The sequence below is a fragment of the Daldinia childiae genome (assembly GCF_008694065.1).
Source record: "Daldinia childiae strain JS-1345 chromosome Unknown Scaffold1, whole genome shotgun sequence".
Taxonomy (NCBI): domain Eukaryota; kingdom Fungi; phylum Ascomycota; class Sordariomycetes; order Xylariales; family Hypoxylaceae; genus Daldinia; species Daldinia childiae.
Window position 1 is genome coordinate 1,794,121 of NW_022984642.1, and position 25,322 is coordinate 1,819,442.

The following is a 25,322-nucleotide window of genomic DNA, read 5'->3' on the forward strand; positions in this document are numbered from 1 at the left end:
GAAGATGCTGGAAGTGTGCGACCCAACTATTACCACGTGGTCTTAGATCGGATGAAAGCAGCTTTATGAATGGTGACATAAACTGTTTGGTGGATGATAAGATATATCCAATGTAACTAAGACGTGAGCAGATTTTTATACAACGGAATATTTTTGTGTGTTCTAAGTGAATCTCCTTTTCTCTCTCATCTTCCGATGTGTTGCGGTAGAATGCTGTGAAAAATGTTTCCTACAGGCTTAAAATATATTGTTATCCCGCGAATACCAGTGATGGGAAATATTTTCAATCCACTCGCAAAAAAGTTTATTGAGGAAGTAACTACAAGATTCATTACGAAAGTCTTTGAACAACTTCCGCCAATACCTTTCTTAGCAATGCGTTCATACAGAAACAATAGATACATGATGCCAAACCTCAATACTACAAACACCCCACGTCGCCAGCAGTTGATACGAAGGTCGCGTAGTGTCGGCTCAGCACCTCTACAGCCCGAATCTGAATTCGAAGCGAATACAACAAACGCCTCCGATGAAAAGGAAGAGGACGCATATACCCGAGAGCCTAATACGCCGCCGATTATAATGCGAGGAGTCACTAGCTATAGGAACGTGAACATCATGCCTCAAAGTATTGTGCAAGGAGTTGGGTACAATGTGCTCTACCAGGAAGGCTCGTCACCTAGCATCCTAAGTCTTGTATTTGTTGGTTCCATTCTGTCTGCGCTTGGCTTCCTCTTATTCAAACTGCTGGAATCACGAGGATGCTCCTAAGTCATCACGGAGGATACCAGTACGCACGTAAAGCTGGGTTGAGGCAGGAGATGGAGAGGAATTATGAATGCAGTTGTGTACCTGCCTATGCATTGAGCCTACAATTTTCTGCGTTTGTGTTAAAACCGACTATACTATGGCAAACCAAAACGGAAGCGATAAAAAGAAATTCGGGGATGGAATAGCAAGGCATTAGGACTGATAGGAAGGACCTTGATACTAGATAGGAATGGGTACCTAAAAGGTGATTATGAAGTTAGTTCGGATTAGTGCAAAATTACGATGATTTAAGAGTCCCTTCATGTGTTTCTCCAGATTCAAGAACTCGTAGAATGTAAGCTCCCTAAGGTATATTGACGATAGGGATACAGAATTCCTGACTTACGAGTCTACTAAGGTTAGTGATCTGAATATATTTCGTAGCGAGTAAGACTTTCTAGAGAAATCTTTATTAGGTGCTCAAGGAAATTGAGCTTGTATTAATACCACGTAGTTAGAAGTAACGAAACAGCGACTATTAGCACATGAAGAAGTAAAACACGTAATGCAAATGGTTCGTATTAGAAATCATCGCAGGTTTCATGGAGCAATATTTCACAGCCACAAGCGAGCGCCACCGGACGCCTACATCAAGAGTGCTGCCGCACTGACCTCCCTGACCTCCCTGGCCCCCCTCCTCTCCTCAATCCCTCAATCAGAGGGGGTTGTCATCCGTGAAACCTAATAATTATACACGGGAATAGCTGCGCGTCTCGTGCGCGTCAACTTAAAATCATCAACTAATTAGGTTTCTTTTCCCTCCGTGACGCCATCCTCGTAAAAAGAAATGCCGAAAACTTATAGTCCTCGTTAGAAAAAAAGAAAAAAAAGGTTGTTTCATATGCACCTGGGCATGTTTGATCTTGCATCATTAATGCTCCTTGGAAATAGAAGTTTGGTATCGGGGTTGACTCTAAGCAATGCGGAAAAACTATGTGTCGTAAACGTGAAGGACAACTCCGAAAGCAGAAAGTAGAATGCTATGTGCATATAGAAAGACGAACTCGGCGAAGGCGACGAGTTTTGATTAGAATCTATGCATCGGCCAGCCACGCCGGGAAAATGCCGTAAGAGATGAGTCTAGAAAAAAGAGGGTTTCGTAAGAACGCGGTATTCGACATAGTCTTCGCCGTCGATATTGATGATAGTTCCTTGGCTGACAAGCCTGTCTTTGAATGGTCCGTTCTGTTTTCGTTCATACTTGATGCCTTGGTGCATCATGACATCTCCATTACCGTGGCGACTAGCCGGTCTCATTCTCATATTCTCTTGAGCCTCCCAAACTTGGTTCATCTTGAGAATATTCTCGTCGAAGTCGCGCCGGTTATCATGCGCGTTCATCAAGGCTCCGGGATTTACCACAGAGTTGCGGTTGGCCTGGTGGCGATCGGTACGCATCTGCACCGCTTCCATTCTCGCAACTTCGCGGTTAGCATAACCCTGAACGCGCTCAATAGGATCATTACTAGTATTACGACTAGCCTGTCTAATCTCCACTTCCGGGTGAGAATGTCGCATTGTTTGGGCTGACTCGATGTTTCGGGACGCAACTTCACGTCGGGGCTGTCTCGATTCGTGACCGTCACGAACATCCTCACGGCTGAGACCGGACGAAGGGCTAGGCCCTGCATGTCCCTGATTAGGCGCACGGATAGGACTGGCTGCTGAAATCGCTGCTGCTCGTAGTTGAGCCTCATGAACTGCTTTAGTCTCATTCGCAACTTGCTCCTCCCTTTTTTCCCCGGCATCAATCTGAGCCTGGCGAATGCGGACATATTCCTTGACCTCCGGTCTGGTAAGTTGCTTTAGATGACTGACAAAAAGGACCTCGTCGTATGAAATCCATAACGCGCCTGCTCCACTAGGGAAGTTGTCGTCTGTATAACGACCATCCATTGTCTCGCGGACGAGTTTCACACGGAACATATCATTGGCACCCAAGATACCATAGACCGCAAGCTTATCCTCATCTTTCTGCGCAGTTGACTTGGCCCAGCAACCAACAAGTATGCGGGTTGGTTTTCGGGGCGATTGGGGAATATCCGGTTGATTGTGAGGAATAATAGGAAGACGTTCGGAACGCTCAACAAGTTCGACATTATCGGCCTGCTCAGCTTGTTCGATACGATCGGCGCGCTCGGCGATAGTGCCAACACTACTACCATAACGACGGCGCTTTGTCTCAGGGCGAGAAACCTGTGTTTGCTCGGGTACATCTAAGCCCCATGCTATAGAAGGAGGTTGGGGGGTCTCAGGCGGGGGGTTGAGTTCTAGGCGGCGCAGGGCTTCTGCTATTGCGGCCTGATCGGCTTCCTTGGAGCGGTCGTGAAGCGTCTCAGCTCGGACTTTGACATACTCCTTGATCACGTTATGATCTCTTCCGATAAGATGGTCCAAGAATACGGTGCCTGGAAAAGTAATCCAGCTACCACCAGGACCAGAAGGGATAGGGAATATTCGAAGGTTAATAAGGTCACCGTTTAGCGCCTTGGGCCTGATCCGTGTTCGTAGGCGATCGCGCACATCGATAAACCCGACCACCATATGCTTTCCTTCTATTTGAGGGACTGGGGAAGAACGCCAATAACCAACAGGTACGTGCTTGCTGTCCTCGTCAAATTTTTGTCGTGGTTTCCCTTTAGCTAAACCCTCATCGACATCATCTGCATCTTTGACCTGGCTATTTTCTAATTCTTCGTCGCCAAGGTTGTTGTAAAGTGATGCGCGTTTGCGCTTCGGGTAATGTGGAACAGGCTCATCGTCCTCCTCGACGTCAGGCATATCGATGTCTCCTCGCTCGGAAGCGACTCGACGTACAGGTGATTTGTTCCCGTTAGCGCGTGTACCAACAACAATCTCGTCGCCTAGCATATCGGGGTTAACACTAGATACTGAGCTGCTCTCAGGAGGCGAGCTTAGTTCAGCGTCATGAACTGCAGCTTCAGTCGCATCGGCGGCAGGGACAGTTTCTTCCGAAGGTGCAGGCTGCTTAGGATGGACAGGAACAGCACGTCTTCGGGATATGTTAGCATATACTTGTCCAGGAAGTGGACTGAGAAAGAATATGTATGGTTGATAAATTAATATCGTGACAGGATGAGGTGGGTGGGGCAAGGGTTACCAGTCAAAGTATTCGAATGCGGCTCAACTTGGGTTACGACTGATAAGTTGCGGCGAAGGGAAGCCACGATGCAGCTAATATAGGTACTAAACCCGTGAAAAGAGCGAACAAGCTTTTTCGAAGAGATTGACTCGAGTTGCGAAGAGGGATGTAACGATGCGAATATTAAGGGAATACTAAGGGGATAAGGTAGAACGTCGTGATAATAGATATTGAAAGTCAAGTAAAAGAAGGTAAATAAATATGTAGACACAAGATAGAAATTGCATACTTACTTTTCGTCAACAGTAGGTTCTACTGTCTCTCTCTCTTTCTCCTCGGTACGAGTAGGGGATATCGATCTCTTATTCTCCTCTTCCATGGTTGACGAATCTTGTAAATTTAAAAGTGCTATGATGAAAACTAGCAATGGTGCAGCTGACAATGACGGCGATTGTAAATAAATAAATATCTACAATATTGTTAATGAATAATCCAGCTGGAAGGGACTCGGTCATTGTCACGAGTATAATTGTAAGCACAGTACAAGAAAGACCCAATTTTGCTTGGGAAGAAATTTTTACAGAAATGGCATGACACAGTATGTCGCTTCAGTTGGCAGTCAGTCACAGTCCTGCTCTTATTCATTGAGCAGGAAACCACTTGACAATGACAAAGTACTTGATTGCTTATAATCGAGGCCCACTGTGTTATTCCAAGTGTTGGAAACAAGAAAAAGCGGGACTCACTAGGTATGCGCAAGTATCTCCAAAAGAGGAGAGTAAAGACTCAAGGAAGCCTTATGCTCGAAACAAAACTCGTTGACTAATTCGTTGCCTATTCCCCACCTGGCGGGCGAGTTTGTGGAGATTGTAGCTAAACTACTTTGTGTATAAGCTGTGCGGGATAAGATAGCCTTGAAGTCAAAGAGCGGAGGTAGCAGAGACTAATCTAATCCTAGGCATAGAGTTAGTAAAATAAAAAATAAAAAGACCAGCGTGGTGTGTTTCTAGATAAGGTCCAAGTGCGACCAACAGACTAATGAGGGACTTCGAGTGGAAAATAGAAATATGTTGAAGCCTAACAACCTTTTTTTTTTTTTTTAACTGTCACGTAGCAACAAATCTGAAATAAAATTAATTGACGACACTTGTCGAGTTGCCGAGACCGTACGGTCCAATTGGCGCGCGAATTATGATGGACGGAAAAGGGCATACGCGGCGGAGAAAAGAGAACGAGTAGTTTTGCAGGACTTACCGAAACAAGGTTTTGGAATATGGCGAGTTGCGGAAATGAGAGTTGGCAATACCGGGGAGAGAAGAAAATTAGGCACCTAGTTATTCAACCCAAAGAGAAGGGGGAAAGATAATAACAAGCCTGCGTGGATTGGGTCGTCTCTCCGGCACAAGGTAAAATTAGTTAAGAAAGAAAAAAAAAAGTTGAGGGTGGAAAAAGGTTAAAGGTGGGAATGGATATCGTGTGAGAAGTATCCGGCAAAAGTAAGCGTTTGTAAATCAAAGTTGTCTGACCCAAGGGAAACCCGAGCAGGGGGGGTTAATATTGTGCAATACAGGCTCTCTTAAACTAAGGCCCGACTAGGGGTAGAACAAGTCAGAGATTTGATTAAGCTGATTGGTGATGTGCTAATACAGCCCACTTGCCAACCTTAGCTAATTAATAGTGCGCTATCGATAGAAGTTAGAAGTCCAATAAATGTCGTGCTCGTACAGAGCCACGTACAAGATTTTTTTTTTAAAAAAATTAAAAATTAAAAAAATACTAACCTAAGTTAATCAGTTAATATATACGAAATAAGTACATTTATTCAAGACTACCTAATGCTTGATACCTGCTTGCGACGCCCCAAGAGCCCCAAGAGGAAGAATATACGAGCTGACACTATTATTACTATTCACTATACATGACTGCTATCACTCAAGCTGTGTGACCTGGGCATTTATATAATGCTACGCACAAATGCATCGCCTATCTAGATTGTAACCTAACCTCTTTCCTCTTTACCTGTTCTGTTAAATATGTTGTCAGCTAAAGGCAGGCTTCTATGGTCGTATACCAAAGGAGCGTGTGGCTGGCTGGATTAGAGTCGCTTCGCATTGTGTAACATGCACTTTGTATGAGTAGAATTATCAATCCTACCTCTCAATCCTCCTTCACCGACAAATTTAAATCCATCGTATCGGGAATAAGCAAAGAAAGTTGATAAAACTATCAAGTTTCTATTTGATTCTCATTCGAGATCGTTCATGTAAATAAACTTGCTACTTATTCGTTTTAGGTGAATGAGTTGATGATATGAGGTAGGGAGGGATAGAATTGGGTAAGAGTATTAGATAAGGCTTAACAACAACTAACGACTTTACATGCGCAGGAGTGCGAAGTTCGCGTTTGTTTATCTATATCGCAAGTTAAAAAGCGTTAAACGGGAAGGACGTTATTCTTGGCTACGACATATCTTCCTTCAAAGATGGATTAGAAGGTAGATATGCAGGTACCTATTAAAGCCTCTAAGTACAAGAGACATAGGTAGAAACATTGGCTACATTGGCTACATTGTGACGTTGACATTTTGAATAGCATACTGTGGCGCTAGGGAATCCTATTAATAACTCTTAGCCATCACTAAAGATGATATTTAACAGTTGCTATTTACCGCATGTATTCTAATTGAATGCTAGGTGCGGACTAAAGGGTCAATCTGTCTTGTACTTGTATACTAAATAGCCTAGCCCGTGGATATAGGTAATTACTGATCATTGGAGACAAGAATAGGTAGGCAGGTTAAGATGCCATGCCGCGCTTATCTTCCAACATGGCATGCCTGCGCGAAAAAAAAAAAAAAAAAAAAAAGAAAAAAAAGGTAACATGGGTCAGCACCAACCAGCTTCGAGCAATAGTAGTAGACATTTCTAATAATTATAGCGTTGCTATCCATTTAGCCCCAACCGGAACTATTAGCATTGATATTGAGCAGTATGCAATCGGCCCCATGATGCTGCTGCTATGATACATACCTAACATAGGTAAATATATATGATACCTACCTCATGATACTACTAAGTTAAGTAGATACTAGATATAACAATTTCGATCGCCGGGTTGCGCATCTACCCGATCATCAATTTCCCAGTCTCGAGTTAAACACTGGTGGGGATGCCATAGAAAGTTTGAAATTCGGCGCATGATACTCTCAATACGCATGGAGGCCAGGATGCAACGTGGACACAGTTATGTATCGTACCTACTGTAGGTAGGTAAGGTATTAATGCTGCATGTCTAAACTAGATTATATATCTCTCAGTAATCGACGGACCTGATAGGGTATGATGATGCACCAATCTTACGCCATCATGTCATCACTTAATCCTCTGCTGATAAACATTACGTGCCCGTGCGACAAGACTGGTTGATTCGACTCGAGTGAATAAGTCAATCGAGCGGCGTAATAGAAATGACTCTATGTCGGTCTGACCGAAGGGGGAACACAAGGTGCCTCCAGCAGGTAATAATAAAACTCAATACCCCTCTCAAACTGCCTAAAAAGCTATTCCGCAATTCTAATTGTCATGTTTATGCTTTATCCTTTATGCTTTACGCTCGCTCGCCAGACTCAGACTTTGAAGTTTCACACTAGTAACTCAGAGATGACAACAATAACACGATGAACATAATTCAGATACCAAGGTGTTAGGTTCGATTATGGTTGAATCATGAACGTCAACTCATTTATTATGTATGAGAAGTGTTGCACTGGGTTGATTGGGGTGTAGAAAGGCAATTCAATAGAAGCAGGGGCCAAGACTTTCTCTTTACGAGTACCTAACCCCTGCCTGTAAGTCCCGGGTGAACTCGATAAGGTACATGTATTTTATTTCCGCAATCATGTGATAATGCTATATAAATCTGACAACTCTTCTAACTGTTACGTCACGTGTATCTATCTATCTATCTATCTATCTTATTATTACACTTGTGATAAATAGTGACGAAGACAAAAGTGACAAGTTACCTATTTAGGGTTATAGCCAAACAAATCCATTTACATATTAACGGGATAAAACAAACAAACAAACAAACAAACGACGAAGAAGAGCGACATAAAAAATATTTTTTTAAAAGAAGAAAAATTTCCAATCTTAATTCTGTCGATACCATCGTAACACAAAGACTCTATTGTGGAACTTTCGTCGCCTCGTGTTCCAACTGGTAAGACAGAATATGTACATATCTGCCGACACCAACTGTATTACAACAAGCCAACCCATAAACTTGCAACAATCTGATTATCCAGTTTCTTATAAGTAGTTTCGCATCATGTGGCCATAATCAATACATATTAGTGATACGATTGCAGCTGTGTTACAGTGCGACTAGAAGAACATGCTTTAAGAGTCCGAGGTCGTTTTCTCTTTAGATGCACCACATTTCCCCCCCTCCCACCGTAAGAATATCACACACGGATCTAAAGTTCATTTCGGGTAGGTAGTTAAGTACATAGGTCCAATTATATGACTATCGCACTACTGATGGCTAGTGTTGGTTTGGTAACATCATATCGAGATGATAGACAAGGATGTTATTCAGGGCCGTTCATTCTTTAGAAAATGAATATTTTCATGGCATCTGGCATCTGATAGTAGTAGTGATATATTAGGCTAGGTAGATAGGTTTTGCTAGCTGATCATTATCACCATACACAACAGGTCCAGATACGAGAAGTGGAAATTACATATCATCATATATTCAAGGTGACTAATCGTTAAACACCAAGAAATTCGACGCAAACAAATACAAATGATGATTTACATTCTCATAATATTAAAAAATTGTGTATCTATTTACCTTGTTGATTGAATGGGATACTTACATGCTCATCCAATCAATTCAACAAGTGAGATGATGTCAATGTCGCGTCCCAGGTATCGGCGAGAACATCACTTCTCGACGGCCAGTAATCATACCTTCAAGAAGTTTAATCACCTATAACTAACCTTAGACATAAACTCATCCACCTCGTCCTCTCCCCCTCCCACTACCTCGTCCACCTCTCCCGCCTCTGCCGCCTCTCTTCCCCTTAGCCCCCCTGCCCCCACCAACTTTTTCGTACAACTTTTCCTCTCCGAACGCCATCTCGCCAAACCGGACGTAGCTAATGAGCCCGCGATCCACGACCGCAATAATCGCATTGCGCCACGCGTGCTTAAGACGGCGATACATGGCCCCCGCTCCTACTCCATCCTTGCCGTCTTTCAGCTCGGGCGGATCCCACGGTGTGCAGTGCTCGAGTAGTGCCGTAAGTTGCCCGAGGGTTGGTATGGACGAGCTGCGCGCTTCTGCGACTGCGATTCGGAAGTCGGGGGATGGGGGCTTGGTTTTGGGGAACGCGGTGCTACTCTTCCACACATGGAAGTGGATCCGGAACGGCTCTTCTGGCGCTGGGGTGGAAGCTCGGAGACTGGGGGTAGGTGTGTGTCGCGGGAGGAGGGCGAGCTGTGTGAAGATCGGATTGTAGGAACGGTAGAGACCTGGCTTGACGAGTGGTCCGTAGGATGGTGTGTGCGTTTGCGATGATACGGGGAATAAAGAGAATAACCACCGCCATAGAGCCTGGGATGAGGATTTAGCGGAGACTGGCGGTGGTAACGATATTGCAGTTGCTCTCATGATTTTATATCCGGTTCTCCGGAGGTTAGCGTAGACCTGGTACTTCTCGAGGCTAACCTTGCCTCGCTCTCCATCCTGACCGATAAGGAGTGCGTATGCTGCCTGGAAACTAAGTGGTATTCCGAGCTCGTAGTCTTCAAGTTGTTTATCAAGTTCATCGTCGTTCTCAATCGTTCCGTCATGCTTTACTGGGAGGATATCTTCGATACCTCGTGCCGGCCACCAGAGATCCAACGAACCACGTTCGACTAGATATAAAGCCTCCTCCGGTAATAACCACGTCTTAAGCCACCCCGGCGTCTGCTTATACCCTTCGAGACCGGTGACAACTCGACCAGTGTTCTGGCCAAGGGGTCCCTTTATCTCATTCTCCACGACCACCACACGCTCCCTAGCAAACAACCCCGCGCCCTTCTCGCCCTCCGTTTCCTCCGCGGGAGGCACATCAACCCATTTATCCGGGAAGTACCAGGCGCGAGTGTGGTCCTTGGGCTTGTGAGAGCGGGTGTAGCTCAAAACCTCGTGCATAGCACCGCGGCTGGCATCCAAGGCGCCCTGTTGCGCACGAGTGCCATGCGACTCGAAATCCTTCTCGCCGCGACGTAACGTCTTACCTCCGGCCTGCTTCTTATCGAAGAGCGAGGCGAATAGCCGGAAATCTTGCATCTCATCCGCAAGGGCATCTTCAAGCGACGGCGCCTCATCTGCTCCTTGATCCCCGGTAGTGGCTGGTAAAGCCGACAGGGTGGGATCTTCGTCGTCAAATGCCATTATGCTTGAGATTTGGGGGGAAGTGGGAAGTGGGAGGTGGAAAGTGGTGACTCGGACCCCGGTAGAGTTAGAATCTTTATGATAGTACAATACAATCAGTGAAGGTTATCACATGTAAAGCTTAGAATATTATTGCTTAAATAAATTTCCTTCTCTTGAAAAGAATTGTTTCCGGTAAAAAAAGAGTAAATGCTGCATGACTCTCATTAAATGTATTCAATATGCCATTAAAACCGAGGAATGTTAATATATTCTTCTTTTATCTGAGCTAGATGTTTACCTTGTGCCTGCGTAGAAGAATCTTAGCTTAATATTATCTTCCTAGCTTAGGACCCACTAAGCCCAAGCCAGTTTACTTAGGCTGTCCAATCAGCTTAAGTTTTTCTCTTTCACCACTGTGAAATTTTTGACGGTGAGGTACTTTGCGATATATACTAAAGCACCAGCCTAATCCTTCAACAAATGGGAGTTTGGCCGAGTGGTTAAGGCGTCGTGTTTAGGTCTTCCACAAGAAAACCGTATAACCCGCGATGGGAAACCGCGCAGGTTCGAATCCTGCAGCTCTCAAAACAATTTACTTTTTGCCGAATTCTCAACTCATTTATTAACGAAGTTCTGTTCTTTTTCTTCTGTCCCTTTCTTTAGAAATTAATGTCATTTATTAGTCTCTGTAAGGTGTTCATGCATTTTTATATTTTTTACACTTTGACTAGCTTGGAGGGGGCGGGGTAAAAGACATATCGTCGTCATCCAGGATTGCTCCATGTCAAGCCTTTCCGGCAGAAACATCCCTTACTCCATGAGGTAGACGAATAATATAAATAATTATTTAAAAATCGGCCTAATTCGTGAGTTACCTATATGCCAAAGTACCCAAGTAGGCTTTATAAGACATCCTACCCTATGCGATATTTAAATAAAATAGTGCCGAGGATATAGGCCAAACTTCTTTCATGCTGGAATTCCTTTCCACGCCAACTTATACTCATTCCTATCCAAGTTGGATATCGTAAAGTTGCGGCGTATGTATGTGTAGATGCAATTCCAACAATCCAACTTCTACAATATCAATTCCTTAGACAGACGCCTCGGCGGCAACACGTAATAGGTTCCATAATGCATTTCTCCTTTATCCTGCCGTATCCTTAGGCTGGTTAGCCTATTAACGAATAACACATGATGATATTTCTGTGCTTGTAATTAAAGGAAGGGAAAAAATAAAGTTGAGGCCATCCAAATAACCATATTTCCCATGAACGCCCGGAATTCGATGCGCTGGTATCCTATTCTCCGATCTTGCACCGCCCTTTGGGAATATATCATGACCGTAACGCCGCAAAATCTGACACGACAGTAGGCGTGTCCGTTAAACGCAAAGCTGTTACAATCAAACCACGCGTCCTCTAAACTCCAACCCCGTTTTCGCATCCCACTCTGAAATCTCCCTAGACGAATATGATTAATGAATCATGCCTATGCTTTATTTGTCCGTCTGCATAGACCGTCTAAGGGGTTGACGGTAAATCTTGCTGTAACCCTAGCCAGAAGAGTTAAGGGGCTACAAGAGCCTCCTAAGCCCCCCAATCTCCTCAGCGGGTATGTATAATATGAGCAACCAGTTCCATTGCATTATGCGTTGGCCTGGCACTCTACTACTGTGATAGTAGTTTTACTCTTCTCCCACACCAGTTCGGGCCAGTATTGATAATGAAGAACTAATAGCCCTTCGGATGCACGGAAATTCTTGGGCGAGACAAATTTTCGAACGTCTAAACCTATGAAAAGCACGCGCCCGTTCGTTAAACTCGGTGAGCCACAATTCTCGGGTATAGTATCACGCGAAATTGAAGATAGACACCTTAGCCTCGTCGAATTCGTGTTATGCCATTCTCATTCGATCAATGGTTTCTTCTGACCTCCTACTAAGCAATATCCTAGAGACGCTAAAGCATTCGGGTCGTCGGCTAAAACGATGGTTCTCGCTGGCAGCATCGGATTATTTTGGTCAACTGCGGAGGCATCTTTCGCTGCCTGCTCGATGGCATCCATTTCTTCCTTGCATGCTTGATGATCTAGTGGACATATAACGATAGGCTGTCGAAGGGTGATATCACGGGCCGATGCCAATTGAGCCTGTGTTAAACCAAGTGTCAGCAATAATCTGCAAACAAAAAACCCTTCACAACTTTCACCACTCTCATATCTAGCATACCTTAATAGTAAGAAAGAACTCGATCTTGTAGAGTGTAGATGTTGTCGTGAATGATGTGACTTCGTAGTTTGGGAAAGCCGGTTGCCCCCTTCGAATAATTCCATTCGCATCCCTTAGATCCTTATGCGGAAAGATAATGCCCATATTAGTAACGTAACCTTCTTCCGGTAATTTGGCTCCTATCGTCTGTGTATGTTTCTGTAGCCTATTCACTTTCCTAGTCGGCTCATCTCCTTCGGGATTGTACGTAATCTCCTCCTCTATCGCGAGTGTGATCTTCTGTATGGTCACCTTCCTCGCCTTGGCTAGCCAGTCGAGATTAGGGGCCAACTTAATATATACCGTAATAGGGTCCATAGGTCCGTAACTCCATCTTGGAAGCGAAATGCCAAGGGTGACTATGTTATCCGAGGTCACGGCCTTGTGTTCGGGCCGGTTATACATTCCAAATGTCGATAATGTATCGTATCGTTGCAAGGGGACTGGAAATGCATATTTATTCTGAATACTCTGTCCTTGCTGCACCGTAACCACTAGTTCGTAATATGTCTCTGCGGTCCTGCTTGGGAGTTGTAACGAAGCCGGCGGTATCCTTCTATTCGTTTCTTCACCGCCTCGTCCAAACGGGATAAACAAGACGAATGGCAGGTCCATCGTCATGACATTCTCTGCTTCCCTGCCTGTTGCGCAACGGTATAGTAAAAGTTCCTTTCCAACAACGTCGGTGGTATCGCGTCGAGGTGTCCCGAGGTGGCGCTTGGCTACATTTTCGGCCGCTGGATGGATTGTTTCTCTTCTTTGTAGACATATTCGTACTAGAGAGATAGCGACGGGGGCGGAATATCCTGATGCAGGCCTAATCTCGACCTTACCCTCAATGCGCGGCTACAGACATGCGTTAGTCAAGTTAGGTTAGGTAGTTAGAGAGGCATCGAGTCATCCTTGAATTCGGGTTATCCAAGCCGCGAACCCCACGTCGAGGAAGTAGAAGCGGAAGCGGAAGCTAAGGTCGAGATAAATGGGATTGATGCGCAAACTCACCAACGTCGCCGAAATACCAGGATATCCAACTAGAAAACTACTATTTGGAGGACCGGAAACCCGAACCAAGGCTTGCACTCGTTCTGCCATCCTCCTTACGCGCTGTGTCCGGTAAGTGGAAGAAAAGGCAAATGTTTAGCGTCGGCCGGGCGCATCTATTCCTCGCGGACGGCTGTAAGCCGACACCCTCTTGCGAAATGCGATCTCTGCACAGTCCGGGATATGTCGTGGAAAGGCGCATTACATGTCAAATATTAGTCGTCGCAGTAATGTCGTCGAGGTTCGAATATAAGTGTGATCGGTAAGCGAAGTTATTATCGTCGAGAGTGATGTCGCTTAGTGTTACCTGTCAAGGGAATTGAGGGTGGAGAGTCGCAAAAAGGCGGGACGCAGCAATTGGTAAATACGTAGGTTAGGTACCTGGGTTAGAGGTACAGAAAGCTTGGTTACTTGGTTGCTCGGTAGCTGATGGAGACGGGTGGCTGAGATAGGGACGCGAAATCGACGGGCTGTAAACTAGACTATTGACCGGTGATCAACTGGCGGGTAAGTGTGTAAAGTCACAGCCCGGTCGGTTTCCACAAAGATCGATAGGCGAATTGATAAAAAAAAAAAAACGAGCGGAGTGGGATATCCCCTAAAAGTTACTGTTCTTGATTTCCAGATGTTGATGAAGCTGGCAGGTTTGTAGCTCCGTAGCTCGGCTGCTAGGACTTGGCTTGTATTGCTACGAGTATGCTACGTAACGAAGCCGGTTTACGACAAGATAGCGGGCAGCTAAAAGGTTCACCGCGGAGAGGGAGGGGGGATAAGGTTCTGGAAGACCAGTTTACATTGAATTGGACCTTTTTTTTTTCCCTCCCCCGGAATATGCTAGGTAGAAGTAAGCGATTGTATTGCACCCGTGTGCCAGTGGAATTAATTGCTTTAACCCCACAAGTCCTATGGGGGGTGGGAAGAAAGCCAGGGATTCTTCCTATATATTGCTATGTGTGGGTAATAAAATGCGTGGTAAAAAGGTAAAAGGCGTCTCTTAAGACTTGGATGTTTAGGGATGTTTAAGGATGTTTAAGGATGTTTTAGGGAGTTTAGCATAGTATGGTCATAGTATGATACTGTCTAGTAAGTGGTGAAAGATGGGAAAATGTGATAGATACCACCTGCCCGAAAGTTTAAAGCTGAAAGGGGAAATTGGCAAGCTGTAGGAGCACGAGGATTTGGAGAGACTTCCACCATCTTTGAATTAAAACCAATAGACGGCCGTTCCGATTCGGGCGGTTAGGCGTAGTGGAGGTAGTACCTATCTGACATATCCATATCAGGTACATACAAAGACAAGCCCCAAGTATAAAATATCAGGTACCAGCAACTCACCTTGTCGTACCAATGTTACCCCCCGACAACTTATATATACATAGTAAGTACTTCTCTAGGTATTTCTCTATGTACCCAAACCATATATTAATATAATTAATTGACTTCACTTATAAATCTTATGTCTTGCGCAACTATGTTGTGATAGTTAGGTTAATTAAGTCGCTAATGACGATAGAAGTAAGCTACATCAATCATTAACTGTTAATGTTAGTTAAACACATTGAGATCGCAGATATGATATACTATTAGAACTGTCATAGAGATGATTTATCATTATAATAAAATGAGTAACTAACCCAGTAAATTGTATACTTGTCTTTTCTATTTACATAGAAACTCGCGTACATATCAATACTATATTTCTTCCAGGATGTAGACATCCCGCCCCCTCGCGACATCGAACATTTCTATTTCAACAATTATAACTTAGTAACACAGAAAAATGGACGAGTAATTGGTACCATAATGTGCATGACCACACGTGGGAGCGTAACTTCGGGCGAGTGAAACAAATCGCCATTTGCATAGAAGCCTATTCCGACGCAGACGTGTACCTTCACGAAAGCCTAGGTATGTATGTACAGAAGGGTTCTTAGCTTGGGGGCCATGTAGGAGCCTGAACCTGGCCAACTGGATGAGGCTGATGACCCTGAAGGCTACCCCTGCCTAGGCTGCTAGGTATCGATACCATGCAATATATATTACACAAGTGTTATTTTTGCTTTCATTAAGTTGTCTTATTACCTTTATACGTGTAGATATTTACTAGACTAGCAAGTTAGGCCTTAATCACTGAGAAAATCTCTAATAATAATAATAATAGGTTTCTAGGTAGTCCTAACAATTCGCTCATAGAAGAGAATAGAGCTATCGATTAATACTTGTTAGAACCCTTCAACCTCAGCCCTCAGCTATGCTTAGCGCTTACAACCCACAACCCACAATCCACAATCCACAACCCATAACCAGTTCTATGTAAAGTCCTACATATGTATGCACGGTACCACACCAATGTGAAGCCGCATAGGTACGCACGCCTGGCACGGCGCCTTTGCCGCCCAGCAGCAATGTAACCCCCCAGTGCGCCATCAATTTTACGACGGGAACCCTATGCTTCCAGGAAATCGTGGGATGATTCGCAGGTATTGCTCCCACGTGTCCCCGCGTTTTTAATCCGTAATTTTTAATCCGTAGTAAAGGTATATAGGTAAACAAAAGAGACTATAGATAAAAATGATGACGGGATAAGATGATAGACCGCAAATGTGACCTGCATGTTTAAGTCCACTATGTACGTACACGTACTACTACCTACCAGCCCTAACAGGTAGCCCCTGTCCAATCAATTTAGGGCGTATTAGCCCCGCATCGGCCCCTAGATTTGGATGTTTTAGCCTCCTCCACTCCGCGACCCCCACAACTCTTTCTCGCTAAATCGTAACCTTTTTTTGAACTTCCGACTTCACGTCATTCGTCATTCGTCATTCGTTGTTTCATTAGGTACGATCCCGTAGCACTGAATAAAGCTGTGCTAAGTGGTCTTAGGGCCTCGATCGCGTAGTCCCAGTTTCCCGGATATGCTGCCTGTCTTAAGAGTTCTTCGACACAATGTCCGTCACCCTACACACCACTCAGGGTGATCTTAAAATTGAGGTCTTCTGTGAAAGCGTGCCCAAGACCGCTGAGGTACGTATACCTATACAACTTAAGTATTCACTTCAATATCATTAACCAACTTACATTCATATAGAACTTCTTAGCACTATGTGCATCAAACTACTATCACCAATCACCAATTCATCGACTGATCCCTGGGTTCATGGTTCAAACAGGTGGTCCAGCAAACCCTACGCCAGATAACCCAAAAGGCGGCCGGTCAATATGGGGCGGGACATTTGAGGACGAGATCCGGCCAGCCCTTAAGCACAATGCCCGTGGAATTGTATCAATGGCAAATAAAGGACCTGGGACCAACGGCTCACAGTTTTTTATTATTTTCGATAAGGCGCCTCATCTAGATGGTTTAAATACTGTGTTTGGAAAGCTTATTGGGGATGATAGTCTCGCTACTTTAGCTAAACTAGAAGCACTCGAGGTGGACAAGAAAAGTCGACCAAAGGAGAAGGTGTTGGTCGAGAAGGTGACTATCCACGCTAATCCGTTGGCAGCGTGAGTATCATATCATATCATACATAATCTTACCATATGAAGGCCCGCGGCCAAGGTCCATCTAAGCGAGTATATATTTAAAGCTTCTACGTCTTGGACTTCTATGCAAGTTATGACTAATAGACACTCGACTATTAAGCCTTTGCGGTCTTATTCATCCAGCGGCAAGTGGTGTAGAAGAGAATATTAGTTCCAAAATTAGGGGCAAGTTTTATAGATGAGTCTGGTTCTCCGACGATAGAATTTACCAGGTATATCTAGACTCGTTTGAACTTGACAGATGCGTAAACTCATAGTTGCCGTCGACGAAGTACAATAGAATTGCAAATCGTAGATAGGGTGAAAAAGAAAGAAGTTCATTACAACTTAGCCATTGACTTCTTTCATGCAATTTAATAGGCAACTACCTATGTCAGGTACCTACCTAGGTAAGCAACTTAGTCTTCTTAAACCCATAAGCCAACAAAGTGCAAGAACAACTTGAGCAGGTACCTACGTGCCTGTGGTTCTTCACAGGTCCAAAATTAAGTAGGTGCATGTACCTACCTTAGGCACACAATCTTTATGAGGTAGGTACCCAACCTTTTACCTGCCTGCTTGTAGACGTCAATTTAAATATTTTCTTCGAGGTTATTTTCTTATCTCTGTTAATTTCAACCACACAACCTCCCACTCCTCACAGGATAGCATCACGCGGATCAACTCCTCTAGGTCAACCTTCCTTGTATTTTCAAACTCGATTCCTGGATTGCATCAACATATCATACCCCGTAAGCTGGGTAGGCTTCGTTCCTGCCTCGACTATACTCTGTGCTGTGAACAACTCTTTTACGCACCCAACATCTCCATCATGGCCATCCTTGAAGCCGTTCCTGGTGTAAAGGTCACCGTGCGCATCAACGGCGTAGACTGTCCGGAATATGATGATCCTAATGTTCCTGAGCAGCAGCCCAGCCATCCGACATTGTCGAAATACATTGAGTCACCCGATAACATCGAGTTCACTCTCTGCGCAAGCGTAAATAAAGATTACGACTGGGGTGACAGGAGCGACTGTCTTTGTTTCCAGGTCTGGGTCGATTCTACTTGGATTAAAGGTCCAATAATCTATAAAACAAACCTCACGAATGGGCAGTATGAGAGCGTGGTCAAAGGCAAATACATATTCTGCGATCACACTAAATCATGGTTCAACCATGCACTTAAATTCTCTACAGTAAAGATCGGTAAGTTAGGATGAATAGGTGGAAATTTATGATACAGATTTTAGGTACTAACTTAGATGGTTCAAGTCGAGAGCATGACGAAAGAACGCATCAAGAAAGACCAACAAGTAGCCAAAAATCTCGGGCTAATCGAGGTTAAAGTTGAACGTAAAATCCATCTTGACGAGAACCGCAACCATCACGGGGACACTGGTTGGGGGCTTTCTTCTTTTGAACTTGCCGAGAAGTCCCTAAAGGGCAAATCAATTTCCCATGGAACTATGTGAGATAACAATCTCTATGAGCTCTGCGTAATATCCTAATTTACTGCTCTAGTTTATCTACTGGTACAAATGTTTCACGCCCGAGGTTTATGCGAACCAAACGTCTCCCGGATGATAATGGCCCTATTGCAATCTTCCAATTTCGATACAGATCAAAAAGTAAGGTCTCTTTGCAGGAACTATTCACTTCTCTTGCTTATCACTAGAATTAGAGGCTCTCCAGCAAGAGTTGATAATCCCACAGACTCCACCCAGATCACCAAGTCTAGATGGGCTTTCTACGGCCGAAATAACCCGACTAGCAAAGGAGAGACTTGAGGAAATAAATGTGAGTTTTGCCTGTTTGTTGTCAAATAGCACAACTAACTATTATCTCTAGGCAAAAAAGCAGCTCGTCAAAGAAGAACCGAAATCTATCAAACGTGAGGTTGATGAGGTTTATGATCTAACTGAAGATGGTACATCAACTCGCCCTGCTAAGACTCGACGTCTTCCACCCGAAGTCATAGACCTTACTGATGACTAAGTTCAAGTTATGGGGTATCATGAGGTACTTTACGGTTCATTAAAGTTAGCTAGCAGTGCTGCGTTGATTTATAAGGCGGCTACTTGCCTACTATGCCAAAAGCTAGGTAAATACCTATAGTGAAGCTTGGCTTGCTTTCTGAGCTACTATAATACTAAAGGGGGAAAGGTTCGCGTGAAGATAGGACTACTATTATTGCAATCCAAGATTTCAATGACAAGTTTATGAAATGTCTACAAATTACCCCCTAGATAAAAATCTAAGAGTGAAGATTGTCTAAAAGAGAAAAGAAACACGTTGAATTTACATGAGCGTCTAGTCATCTAACCGTAACCCGTAAACTTTATGCCGAGTTAGTATTGGAAGACCGGTTCCTGTAATATGGTAATATGGTAATATGTATAAAATATATTATATCGACACCTTAAAGAGGTATTTTATTGAGATGAGATGGGTCATTTTATTAATATTAAATTAGGACTTAGCTATCATGATTATATGGGCATGATAGGGTATGTAATGTAGGTGATATAGATGCTAATTAATCTTGGGAGCTAGTAGTCATTTCAAAGTCCTAATTCGGACACTCGCTATGCAATGGGGTCCAAAGGGTCAATATATATTTATATTTATCTTCACTATAACTGTCTGCTATGGTCCATGAGCTATCTAGATAAATAACATAACTACCGATATATACCTACTTATTAGATGTTTTCTTGATGGAAAAGTCGCATGTCGGCTTAAGGAGAGTATATTATCAACTTCCTCATCTAGTTCTTGGGAGACGAAGACTTCCTACATGTATAAATGCAGACGAATAACAGATTACTAGGCGGCTTGTGACTCAACTATAAACCCTTTTATATCATGACCATCAGACAGACCTTCGTTCACTGATAACTATATTTAAAGTGACCTATAGGGCGTAGCGTTGAAACGTTATAGAATATCTACGACAAAGGTATTATCTCGGTCTATGTACCTAGTTATGTGCTCCCAAATTCTTCAACACCTCATTCCATACTAATATCTAGACTTTCATTTATGATATAGACTATAGAATAGTGACATTATAATGTTATCCCGTATGCTTATTAGACTATATACACTTTGAGCTCCAAATGTGATGGTGACATCAATGATCTGAAATGAACTTTAGCTAAAAATAGAAGATATATACATTCGAAGCACCAGTGACAAGTCCAGATGCCGATTTAGAGGATGATCAATACTGTTAGATCAAGTCCTCTTACGTAAATCCATTCTTGTACTAACTTTGCCACAACAAAGCTAATATATACACTATGCTATTTTATTAACCATCAACTTCCTAAACATCTGTGTGTTTTCCGCTATGGGCTCAAGCATAGAACGGTTTAACCGTAGAAGACCTTAAACTTCCACACTCTTGACTCACCGAACCCTGGCGCTATGAAGATATGATTCAACGGATTCGATCTAACTACCAAAGAGCTGAACTTTCATGGCAGTATATCGGTGCGCTTTGACAATGCCACCAAACTATATGGATCCGGCGTCTATGGCCATATTTTAGCATACTTTGGCTGATCGAGTGTTCGGATCCTGTGAGCATGGCACGGCCACTCTTTGAGATGCTAAACTCTATTGCTCGACAGAATCCGAGGTCTATATAAAGTAGCCAACCCCCGACTGAACTTGAAGAGGAGCAGGTAAATGAGATTTGTTCCATGTTTCTTCCCAATCCAACCATTTATTCAAGCACGCGAAACGACAAGATGTCTAGCCGAATATTCAGGATGAGGGATATCATTGTCCTTCAAGAAGGGTATGCTCTTCTCGACCGTAATTGCTTCTTGACTGTAACTGACAAACAGAAGTCCCATTACGGATTTCTCGCCACTAGCTGCCATGAAATCGCCTGCTGTCTCCCTCCTATATGTTGGCATTTTCATCTACTCCTGTCTCTGCATAGCTATAGGGTTCAAGATAGCCAACGCGAGATGGAGAGACAAGAATATCATGAAAATACCGCCGCAGATAACCTTTATCTTTGCCGGCGTCTGCTTTACGCTCTTATTCGTCGTGTTCATCGTACCATTCTTCATCTTGTGTCTCATATACACAGTAGCCGATAACCACGCGCTCAAGAGCCACCGGCGCAGGGGAGAGACAACAACCTTGCCTCCGCGTCGTAATCGATTACGGTATCTCAATCTTTGGGATCTTAGTTCCAACCTAAGCTCCAGTAGTAGTAGCTCCAACGATAGCTTCAGTGATAATGCCAGTGTAATCACGGCCTCTTCTCGCGAGGCGCCCCCACCACACTATAGCCAATACCAGAGAGATACTTGGGTTGATCCCTTGACGGAGGGTCCACAGCCCGAAACACCTCCACCGGTGTATTTCCCTCCGGATCGTATTTCGGAGGATATGCTTACGGACGGATCTAATCAAGGGTCGATAGTGTGAGTAACGGTTTCCATCTGATCGAGGTCCACTTCACCAACTAATACTTAACAGGACTTACACTTTACAAGAATCAGAACTGCTACAATTACCTAGGTAGATGATGATATACTTAAGGTAGTCGTGGTATATACAGTGATGAGATTTAGGATTTGGATTATAAGAGTTAGCTAAGCGGCCTACCCGGCCACTTATTACGCATGTGCAAAAGGGGGGTTCCTCTAAAATGTCTTGTATATTTAAAGAGAGGTTGGAAAATACTTTCCGGCAAGATTGTCTTGGTTGTCTTTGGGAATGCATCAAAGGGGTCTATCTTTCATGGGTATTCCTAAGGGGGAGGAGGATAGTATAGCGGTTTACTAGAATAAATAAATACTTCAGCATTTAATCATCACTAAGTTAAGCCATTTAGATAAATCTATATGAATTGTCACAAGTAGAAGATTTGCGAGAGCATAGACTAGATGTCGATTTACAAGAAATCAAAATATAAGGGGGAGTATAATATTATTAAATGCCGGAAAGAATTATATACAAGAAGACTAAAGAAGAACGGGCATTCCATATCATCACAGGGGCAGGTAAGCGAACACAACCACCGGCATCGCAGATGTATATATCGTAGCATATCTCATGGCAAGCGTCACACGTACTGAATTAAGTCCAGCTGTGTCGTAACCCCCTGTCTCACCCTTAGTCCCGGCTGGGCTACGCCACTCGGAGGTGACTGGCGCCTAAGCCGGGAATGACCTCGTACAGTACGGGCACGATTTCGACAGCCAGCCAGCCGATTCCTAGGGCACTTAGTTAATAGATACCCAAGATATGTTCCGGATAATGATAAGATGTAGATTATTGCGAGGAAAAGTGAACACATATAGTACAGGTAAAAAAAGATTCAAGAAAAGGGGAATACTTACCACAGTACACAACCAACTTCGTAACAACCTCAACATCATACCGCACCCGCGGCTTTACTAGTCTAGAGAAGACCTCATTCTCACCTAGCTCATCATGTTGCCCCACTACTAAATCCGGCTCCCCACCTGTCTCGGCCGGCGAGACCACCACCGTGCCCTCTCCCATTAGTTTCTCGTAGTCGCTCGGCTTATTATGAGCGCCGTTGATATTGTTAACGGCCGAGCTACGCGCATTATCAATTTCTTCTTGCTGGCGGATATCCTGTACGCTGGCTCTATTACGCAACGCGCCGTTACTAGTATTGCTACCAGTAGCAACATTATTTTCTGCATTTCCAGCCCCCACGCTGACGCTTTCCCTGCGCCTGCGCTCACGGTACGCCAGCGTCTCGTATGCGTCGGCTGCACTCTGGGGGCCAACACTGACAGAACGGCCGCGACCGGGATGTCGTACAGCTGTGATTAAGTTCGGTAGATCGCTCACGTTAGGCATAACGTTGTCGACGCGGAGACGTAGAGGAATGTTCTTATACTCGGAGGCGGGCATGAAAAAGCGGCGTGGCAAAATGAGGCCCCAGATTTCGATGAGCCGAAACAGATGCGGTAAGCCCTTCAGTAGCGACGGCTTAGCTACCTCGCGCCATGCAAATATGACCAACACGCCGAACAGGATGCGCAACGCGACAGCCACCCACCCTAGCGCCACAGCGTCAAACGGAATGTCAGCCCACGAGGACCGTGCAAAGCGCCATGTACCAATCTCAAGTCCCATCATGACACCTGCAAAGGCCACGCTGTCGTCGAAACAAGGGCAGTCATCCGCGGGTTCAGGGTGTATACGAATCAAGATGATAATAAGTAGTAATAAACCGCAGAGGTTTGGCCAGCTCTCCTCGAGATAAAGGTCGAGGACAGGACCACCGTAAAACTCGACAAGAGATATGATGGCGCCCATGAGGGAGCCGATAATGACGTCGACGAAGCCGTGCATGCCGCAGTAGAGGCGGCCGAAGACGATGCTAATGGCGTAGAAGTAGGCGAGCGCCTCGAGGGCGGAGCGTGTGGCGGGCTGGAATGGATTGTCGGGGTCGTGGAGGCATAGAATAGCGTAGACGGCGACAGAGACGGCGTTGGCAGAATGGGTCGAAGGAAAACCATACTCAAGCGCTGCAGATCCAGACATGGTAATACGTTGGAGGGGCGGAGAGAGTGGTCGCGGTAGTGAGAAGAAATCTTTAACAAAGCCGGTGAAGAAGACACCCGTCGCAAGGATGTGTACGATGCTGGTGGTCCATGTCAGTAGCTGCTCGCATTCCTACTTCATCTGGTTTCTCGTAATTAGGATAGATAACCGTACCCTTTCCCAAAGGAAGCATTTCCACACCAGAACATTATCGGTAGACCGATCATGAAAAAGGTATGGGTGCCGAGGTTAGCCGTGATGGCAAAGTAACTGTCGAGCGCAGGAGATCGCAATCTATCTTGTAGCCAGGCTAAATAAGGTGTCTCCCATCTGACGAGAGGGAGAGCTCGTTGTCGCAATTCGTACCGCCATTTCGGAAGAGCGCGCTTGTCTATAGTAATACAAACATAGATCAGTATATCAGTATGTAGTGTGTATACTCTTAAGGTTGTATTGTATAAGATTTCCCTCTTCGTATGTGAGACCTTCACGTTTGAGAGCGAACAATGTCTCATACTCGCAATCATTATGTTGTTCCTTTCCACCTCTTTTACTAGTATAATAATAATAATAATGACGACGATGATGATGATGATAGTGATGATGATGGCACATACAATGATCTAAACTCCGTAACCCGGCATCGATCACGGGAGGCTTCTCTTCGACTTCTTCTACACTCTTCATAAGCCCAGCACCGCCATTGGCGTGGGCATATTTAGATATATTCATCGGATCCTAGGGTCTGTCCTCCTCAATCTGGACGCTAGCATGAACGATCGGAAGGCAACGGGTGATGCTCCCGTCCCGGTCGGGGTCGGAGTCAGGGTCGAATCAATTCTTGGAGTTGTGAATCGTGGGAGATGTCGACGATTGCGCATCGAAATCGATCCAATCTCGGCGGTTATTTTTAGACTGCGAATGTCTAGGAATATTAATTTACCTAAGGTAGTAATATTATAGAGGAAGAGAATGCGACTAAAAAGGAATATAGGGATGTAAGTAATAAGGTAGTTAAAAGATAATCAAGAATAAATGTGAGTAGGATTCAGTTGATCAACCGTCCCAAGCCACCAGGATCACCGCATATGTATAATATGGTTTTCCTTCTTCCTCTCCTTCTTCTTCTTTTTTCCCAAGTAATTCTTTAATTTTTTATAATTTTACCTATAATTTTCCCAATATTTCGCATAGATCTAGGAGTCAAGTTTATGTGGGTTTAGATTTTATCCTTTTTTCTTAGGTATCTTGGCTGTAGTTGTTTTCTTTTGAATTGTTTAGATTAGGTATCCCCGTCCCGTCCCCGTCATTGCAAAATGGTAAAGTTTGTAGAGTTGGCATCATCTCAACTCTAATTGTGTTTTCCTTCAAGCCCAATCTTATCTCCCCCCCACATTTGTATCGTCAGTCCTTCGTCTAGGTATGGACCCCTGGAAACCGATTGGAAGTGGTCATCTTTCAGGGGAAAAGTTGCATGTACATACGTACCTAAGTAACTTGCAGAAAGCCACACTAAATTCGAGAGCTTGGCGATTAGGTACTAAGTTACTTTTTCCGAATGTTCGTATCTTGTACGAATTAAATGTCACTT

The 25,322-nt window shown here is 44.3% G+C and overlaps 5 protein-coding genes across 5 annotated transcripts; 2 read left to right on the forward strand and 3 right to left on the reverse strand.

Annotated features, from left to right (window-relative positions):
* Positions 1-1,890: 1,890 nt before the first annotated feature.
* GL218_00468 (putative tRNA-splicing endonuclease subunit tsp-5) lies at positions 1,891-10,363 on the reverse strand (the record flags this gene model as incomplete). The annotated part of the gene is made up of 2 exons (XM_033576890.1): positions 1,891-3,823; positions 9,036-10,363. The coding sequence occupies 2 exons, from the start codon at positions 10,361-10,363 to the stop codon at positions 1,891-1,893; spliced, it is 3,261 nt and encodes a 1,086-aa protein (XP_033442353.1).
* Positions 10,364-12,253: 1,890 nt separating this feature from the next.
* On the reverse strand, positions 12,254-13,706 carry GL218_00469 (Arrestin family protein 1; the record flags this gene model as incomplete). The annotated part of the gene is made up of 3 exons (XM_033576891.1): positions 12,254-12,496; positions 12,576-13,460; positions 13,617-13,706. The coding sequence occupies 3 exons, from the start codon at positions 13,704-13,706 to the stop codon at positions 12,254-12,256; spliced, it is 1,218 nt and encodes a 405-aa protein (XP_033442354.1).
* Positions 13,707-16,601: 2,895 nt separating this feature from the next.
* On the forward strand, positions 16,602-17,166 carry GL218_00470 (Peptidyl-prolyl cis-trans isomerase-like 3; the record flags this gene model as incomplete). The annotated part of the gene is made up of 2 exons (XM_033576892.1): positions 16,602-16,679; positions 16,744-17,166. The coding sequence occupies 2 exons, from the start codon at positions 16,602-16,604 to the stop codon at positions 17,164-17,166; spliced, it is 501 nt and encodes a 166-aa protein (XP_033442156.1).
* Positions 17,167-18,012: 846 nt separating this feature from the next.
* On the forward strand, positions 18,013-19,177 carry GL218_00471 (uncharacterized protein; the record flags this gene model as incomplete). Its single annotated transcript, XM_033576893.1, has 5 exons — positions 18,013-18,388; positions 18,455-18,650; positions 18,704-18,810; positions 18,864-18,979; positions 19,031-19,177. 5 exons carry the CDS (start codon positions 18,013-18,015, stop codon positions 19,175-19,177), a joined length of 942 nt encoding a protein of 313 aa, XP_033441638.1.
* A 3,159-nt stretch (positions 19,178-22,336) lies between these two features.
* On the reverse strand, positions 22,337-24,463 carry GL218_00472 (uncharacterized protein; the record flags this gene model as incomplete). The annotated part of the gene is made up of 4 exons (XM_033576894.1): positions 22,337-22,422; positions 22,549-23,831; positions 23,906-24,122; positions 24,349-24,463. The coding sequence occupies 4 exons, from the start codon at positions 24,461-24,463 to the stop codon at positions 22,337-22,339; spliced, it is 1,701 nt and encodes a 566-aa protein (XP_033441640.1).
* Between the last annotated feature and the right edge of the window lie 859 nt (positions 24,464-25,322).